The sequence below is a fragment of the Ornithorhynchus anatinus genome, chromosome X2 (genome assembly GCF_004115215.2).
Source record: "Ornithorhynchus anatinus isolate Pmale09 chromosome X2, mOrnAna1.pri.v4, whole genome shotgun sequence".
Classification (NCBI taxonomy): domain Eukaryota; kingdom Metazoa; phylum Chordata; class Mammalia; order Monotremata; family Ornithorhynchidae; genus Ornithorhynchus; species Ornithorhynchus anatinus.
In genome coordinates, this window is record NC_041750.1 from 8,268,530 (window position 1) to 8,274,902 (window position 6,373).

The window sequence follows — 6,373 nt, forward strand, 5'->3', positions numbered from 1 at the left end:
AGAAACCAGATGGTAGCGAGTCAAGAAAGGAGTCGAGGGCGAGGAAGAGAATATATACTCGCTGTCCCCGGGGTCCAGAGGGCTTCCAGGCCAGGCTGAGTTCTGGGCCGTGTCTCTCTCCCTCCTTCTCTCGTCCATCCTCCCCAATTCCTCGGTAGTCGGCGCCCCCACGTGGACGACCGCCCGTCTCCCTCCGCCCGCCCCTCGCCCCTTCCGGTTGGCCGGGACTCCTGGGTCCCGCCCACTCCTCTCCCGGAGCCCCTTATAAGGCGGGAGGAGTGTGCGACCCCCCCGGCTCGGCGAGGGATCCGGGGGCGGGAGCCACCCGTGAGTACCGCGTGGTCTGCCCGCGACCACGCCAGCCACCCCCAACCCCCTCCGCTTTTGAGTTGCTCGCTTATTTTATTTTGACCAGGGGTGTCCCCACGCTTCATGGGGATGATCTTTGTGGGGTTAGTTTTTCTGGGGGGGTGGGGAGAGTCCCCTGCCCCCTGTCCCTGGTCGAGGGGAGGCACAATGGGAAATCTTGCCCCTTGTGGGGAGTGTGTATCAGGTCCCAGCCTAGGATTGGGGGGCGCCGACCTTTGAACCCTGGGCCCTTAACCCATGACCCCAGCATTAGGGGGAGCTGAGCAGGCCAGACCCCGTGGGCCTTCGAGCTCAGGGGCCGAGCTGATAGGGGGAGGGCTTGGGGTGACCCCGACCTAGGCCAGGAGGGAAGCTAGGGGGTGATTCTCTCCTAGGTGGGGGAACACAAGTACTAAGGGGGTCTAGGGGAAGGGGTTTTCCTCCAGTTTCCTGGCTCCGCTGACCCCTGAACTGTCTCTCCCTCCTTCCCTCTTCCCCCTCTTCCGCAGGGTCTACCCTCACAGCAGCCATGGCCCGGATGGAACAGAAGGAGGAGAAAGAGAAAAGACCTCAGCGGGAAAGGGAGGATCCAGAACAGGAGGTGTGGGGGGGGGCGGAACTCCCTCCTGTCCTTCCTTGACAGCCCATCCCTGGGTACACATCCTCCTTGACCATCCAGTATCCTCTGCCGCCAGACCAGAAGGGGTGGGTGGGATGGGGCGAGCGGCCCCCTCCTTGGGAGCTTGCCCATAGAGGTGGGTAGGGAGAGGGGATGGGGGTGGGGGAGGGTTGGGTCAGGGCAAGGGACACACCAACTGTCTTCCCCCCACCTTCCTCCTCTGCTCCCCCACCCCCGCCAGACACTGGTGAGCCGGATCACTGGCCTGCCCCTGGTCAGCTCCACGTATGACCTGGTGTCGGCGGCCTACAGTGCTCACAAGGAGCAGCACCCATATCTGCACTCCGTCTGCGGGGTGGCCGAGCGGGGGGTCCTGGGCCTAGCGGCCGTCGCGGTCAGCAGCGCCCAACCGCTTCTCACCCGACTGGAGCCACAGAGTGAGTCCGCGATCTCGCCTCCCCCGACCCCCTCCCCCCTCCCCCCAGCCTCCACCCCCACCTGACTGTCCCGAAAGCCGGTGAAAGGTCCTCACTGACCCCTCAGCTGGAGCTTCCTGAGAACAGGGGGTGGGGGGAGGAGATACAGGCTGTCCGTCCCACCCCCGCTATCCACACACCCGTCCTCCCTTCTCCCTCCCTCCCTTTCACTCAGCGCCACCCTGTTTTGCTAATTCTGGCCACGGTTATCACATGGGGTTGTCACATGGATGACCTGGAGCCCACGTGCGGGAAGGGGATATGGGCCTAGGCTAGACTGTCCCCTTACTCATCCTCCCCACCACCAACCAATCTCCTCCCCCCTCCCCCCACAATCTCCTCCTCCTTCCTTGGTCTTCCTCTCTCCCCGTTTCTCTACTCCCCCCCCCGCAACCTCCCAGTGACCTTGGCTGGCTCTGGTCAACAGCCAGCTGCTGCAGGCAGGTGACCTTTGGCCCAGTTAGTGGCTGACTTCGTCTCCCCCCCGCCCGCCCCCACCCCACCGAGTCAAAGGGTCAGTGGGGAGGGAGGAGAGAGTCACCTTGGCATTTCAAACGACTGACTATTCAGCCTTTTGGTACTGTCTGCTCCAGCCCAAGGGCCGCGAATGTATCCTTCCAGGGCTCTTAGAAACCCAGAGTCAGGGTTCAGAACATACTCCGGGAAGACAAGTTCCAGGGGCACCCAAAGCTTTAAACTGGCCCTTTCTTCCACCCTCCCCTAACCTTTACCACTGTACGTGGCCAACCTTGGGATGCCACGAGGAGCTGAAGGGGAAGGGCTGATCTGGAAACCAGTGCTGGGTCCCCCAGACGGTCACTGTCCCCTCCAAACCGCCCCCCCCCCACATTCTCAGCCCCTGCTCTACCCTTAGTAGGGACAAGATAGTACTACTCTGTGGAGGGTGGCGGGGCTTGGGTGTCAATGGGGACATCTGTCTGTGTGTCAATGGTGACTGTGCCTGTGTTACCAGTTGCCACAGCAAATGAGTACGCCTGCAGGGGGCTAGACAAGCTAGAAGAAAAACTCCCTTTCCTGCACCAGCCCTCTGAGAAGGTATTGTCTTCATTACCCTCCCTCCCTCCCTTCTCCCCAGCAGGAGGAGACCTCCCCACAATCAGCAGCGCTGCCCCCGTTTCTCAGCTAAATTCAGACTTTACTGGCAATGGGGCACCCAGGACCCCGAGAGATTGGGTAACGGGCAGCCCAGGAAGGTCTCAGACCTCCCCCCTCCCTTTTCCCCATACCCTCGGCACCACAGACACACACACACACACACACACACACACACAGAGCCACACCCCTCCTCCTGGCAGGTGGTGAGCTCGGCCCGGGGTGCGGTGTCCAGCGGGGTGAGCGGCATGGTGGACCTGGCCCGGCGAGGCCGGCGCTGGAGCGTGGAGCTGACCAGCGCGGTGGTGGCCGGCGGGGTGGATGCTGCCCTGGGCACCCGCGTTGGCCGGATGGTGACCGAAGGGGTGGGAGCCGTGCTGGGTCGGTCCGAAGAGCTCCTGGACCACCTGCTGCCCCTGAGCGACGAGGAGCTGGGTAAGGCAGCGGCCCCCTCGCCTCGCCCCCTCCTCCCGGTCCCTTTTCCTCCCACGGTCCCTCTCCCCTTCCGCAGCCCCGGTCCGCCAGGTCCCTCTGCCCCATCCCCCAGCCGTTCCCTAGAGGCCGAGTTGGCAGTGCCCTCTGGGCCTGCCCGAGGGCGGCTGTCTCTGACTGCTTCCCCCTCCCTCCTCGTCCGTCCCCCCCCCCACCGCCCCCAGGCAAGCTGGCCGAGGCCGCAGGTGGGCCAACGGTGACCTCGTTGGAAGAGCAGCGGCGGCACCAGACCTACTTTGTGCGCCTCGGCTCCCTGTCTGCTCGGCTGCGCCGGCGCGCGTACCAACACTCGCTGGGCAAACTGCGGCTCAGTAAAGAAAGAGTCCAGGAGGCCCTGGCTCAGCTGCATGAGACCCTGGAGCTGGTACCAGGCCCTCCGTGAAGGGAGTTGGGGGGAGGCGGGTGGACCTGCAGGGTGCCTGTGTCCCCAGAGTGGGACACGGGGGAGGGGGGAGGACCAGGTGACCACCTGCCACCCAGTAGGCTCCGCACCCAGGGTCGCGGTTGCTCCTGACCGCCCCTGATGGTCCCACCCCTGTCGCCCCCCCACCCCCCCCACCCCCCGGCCCCCGGCCCAAGCAGATCGAGTACGTGAAGCAGGGGGTGGACCACACGTTCCACAGCAGCCAGAGCAAGCTGCACCAGCTGTGGCAGGACTGGAGCCGCAGCCGGCAGGAGGACGAGCGCGACGGTGGGCTCCGGAGGCTGCAGGTATTAGTAGCGGACGGAGCGATGGTATCGCTTAAGCGCTGCGTGCGGAGCACTGCACGAAGCGCTGGGGCAGAGTACATAGGTGGGAAATAGACCGGGACCCTGTCCCTCCAAGGGCTCACAATCTGTGAGTGGACGAGGCTAACAGCCTGGGTCCATCAGTATGGGTGTGGGGTGTGTGAGCGTGTGTGTTGTGATGTGGGGGGCGGGGGGAGTCCCTGCTCTGGGGCCGGTGGGTCGTTCCGACCACACTCTGGACCTCCCCCTGCGTCCTCCTTCCCCAGGCAGAGTCCCAGACTCTGGCCCTGTCCTGTGAGTTGACCACGGAGCTGCAGGCCACATGTGAGACCCTGGCGTCCAGCATCCACGGGCTGCCCCCAGCTATCCAGGACAAGGTGCGGGAAGTGCGGCAAAACGTGGAGGATCTGCACGCGGCCTTTTCGGCCGCCCAGTCCTTCCACGACCTTTCGGGGGCGGTGTTGGCTCAAGGCCGGGGCCAGGTGACCCAGGCCCACGAGTCCGTGGATGAGCTGGTGGACTACGTGATGCAGAACATCCCCTTACCCTGGCTGGTGGGGCCTTTCGCCCCGTACCTCACGGAGCGGCCCCGCACCCCTCAGAACCTGGCCCAGCAGGTTGACGAGGTGGTGCCCGGCCGCCGCCCCAGCGTCCTGGATGGGGACCGCTGGGCTGGCATGGAGTGGCAGGCTCAGGCGGAGGCGTGGGAGGCGGAGCAGGGGCTGCCACCCCAGGAGAAGAAGGGGGAGGAAGAGGAGGAGGAGAAGAGCGCGGTAGCGGCAGAGGAGGAAGAGGAGAAGAACCCAGTCACCCCAAGAGTGGTCAAGCCAAGGATAATGCCCGAATTGGACTTTTGACGTTTTAATTACCCTCGTTATCGTTTTAGCCGTGTTAACTCTGTTTCCCCTCTTTTGTTGGCGAGGAAGAAATAAAGGTGATGTGGATGTTTAGACCCTGAGCCGTGCTCCCTGGCACCGCTACCCTCCGCCCGGGCCGAGTAGCTCCTTGCCTCACGGACGAGGGGAAGAGCAGAGATTGAAGGGGCCAAGGGGGAGTGGGGAGAGGAACGGGGGGAGGCGGAGGGGGCGAGAAGTTGCGGGGGGGGGGCGGAGCAAGGGCAAGGCTGAAGGGGCGAGGGAATGGGGCTGAGGAGGAGGAAGGAGGCACGAGGAGGGGGAGAAGAAAAGAAAAGGGAGAGGCCAGGAGTTGTGGGTGGGAGAAGGAGAGGAGAACGGAGAGTGGAGTTGGCGGTGCGGGGAGGGAGTAGGAAGAAAGGGAAGGACCCAGTACTGTGACGGGAGGGGATAGGGTGGGGAGAGAAACCCCCCCCGCCCCAGCCGCCACCCAACCCCAAACCGGTTCCCTTGCCGGCCTGACGCAGAGGTAGAGGGCTCCCCTTGGGGGCCCCTTTCCTCTCACCCACCCAGACCCCGGGGAGGGGGGGAAAGGGACACTAAGGAGAGCTAGACAGACGGATGGATGAACAGTTGGGCCGGGGGGGTTGTAAACAGAACTTTATTGGCGCGGGGGTGGGGGGCTGAGGTCTGATGGGATGAGGGAGTGGGATTCCAGCGTTATACAGAGGAGAGTTTACTGCTGTAGCATGCACGACCCGCAGGTTAAAGATCACAGGTCACAAGGGGGGGGCGAGTGGCATCTGGGGGTTGGGTGAGGATGGGGGAGGGGGGGCGCCCGAAGGTGGAGACGCTCCACCCCCGGATTGTATTTACAGGGGTCCGGGAAGCCGTCCGTCCCCAACCTTTTCCATGCCCTCCCTTCCACCCGGACACCTCCCCGCTCTGATCCCACCCCGCGTTCGAGCCCTTGATGTGGCAGCTTCTTCATCTGAGAAGTTTGTGAAGTTGTTTGTTAGAGGGGTTGGGGGTACCAGCGGGTGGGTCTCGGGGTCTCCTCCTCCACGCTTCACCTGCCAGAATGATTTGAACCCGCACCTGGCCCCGTCCCCCTGAGCTATTCGACACAACCGCTCGGCGGCCGACACCAGAGACTGGGGGGGCCGGAGGGAAGGAGGTCGGGGGGAGATGGGCCCACATGCTCAGAAGTGTCCACGTCTGTGAACACACGTCTTTACACCTGACACACACACACGCACACGCGCGCGCGCGCGGGCACACGCACACACACCCCAGTAGCAGCCTATCGAAACGATCACCCTCTTATTCCCTAACCGACAACCTCCGCTCCCCACCCCCACCCCCCACGCCACACACCCCCTTTTCCTAGTCACAGCACGCTTGCACGCACACGCACCCACAGGCACACACGATCCCGAGGGGTGGAAGGCGGAGGGGCTCGTCTCTATCATGGTGCGGGGAGGTGCCCCCTCCCCGCTGACCCCCCCACCCCCCCCTACCCTCACCAGGTCCCGTCGAGACCAGGATTGTGCAATTCCATAGAAAACAAACTGAACGGGAAAGAAAGAAAAGACCAGAAACGGAGAAAAGTACAAACAGGCCCGTATCAAACCCCATGATCGTCACAGCTCCCCGCCCCCCTCCCCCGCCCGCCCCCCTCCCCCCCCAGTTGTGCTTCCAGTATCGCTGCCCTGCGGAGGTGCCGGCAGGAGGATTGGGGT

The 6,373-nt window shown here is 64.0% G+C and overlaps 1 protein-coding gene across 3 annotated transcripts; it reads left to right on the forward strand.

The window, feature by feature from the left end:
* The first annotated feature begins 298 nt into the window (after positions 1-298).
* On the forward strand, positions 299-4,729 carry PLIN5 (perilipin 5). Of its 3 annotated transcripts, none has more exons than XM_029052427.2 (8): positions 299-327; positions 858-949; positions 1,209-1,404; positions 2,417-2,499; positions 2,760-2,991; positions 3,213-3,412; positions 3,628-3,759; positions 4,044-4,729. In XM_029052427.2, the coding sequence occupies exons 2-8, from the start codon at positions 878-880 to the stop codon at positions 4,632-4,634; spliced, it is 1,506 nt and encodes a 501-aa protein (XP_028908260.1). In that variant the 5' UTR covers positions 299-327; positions 858-877; the 3' UTR covers positions 4,635-4,729. The 3 variants fall into 3 exon arrangements, with proteins under 3 accessions (XP_028908260.1, XP_028908262.1, XP_028908261.1); XM_029052429.2 differs by having other exon boundaries at positions 3,631-3,759; XM_029052428.2 differs by lacking the exon at positions 299-327 and adding an exon at positions 382-452.
* Positions 4,730-6,373: the final 1,644 nt, after the last annotated feature.

Coding starts and splice junctions, on each gene's coding strand:
- PLIN5 (XM_029052427.2), top strand. CDS start 878: ATGGCCCGGATGGAACAGAAGGAGGAGAAAGAGAAAAGACCTCAGCGG. Junction 1,405..2,416: donor CACCCGACTGGAGCCACAGA/GTGAGTCCGCGA, acceptor CTGTGTTACCAG/TTGCCACAGCAAATGAGTAC. Junction 3,760..4,043: donor GTGGGCTCCGGAGGCTGCAG/GTATTAGTAGCG, acceptor CTCCTTCCCCAG/GCAGAGTCCCAGACTCTGGC.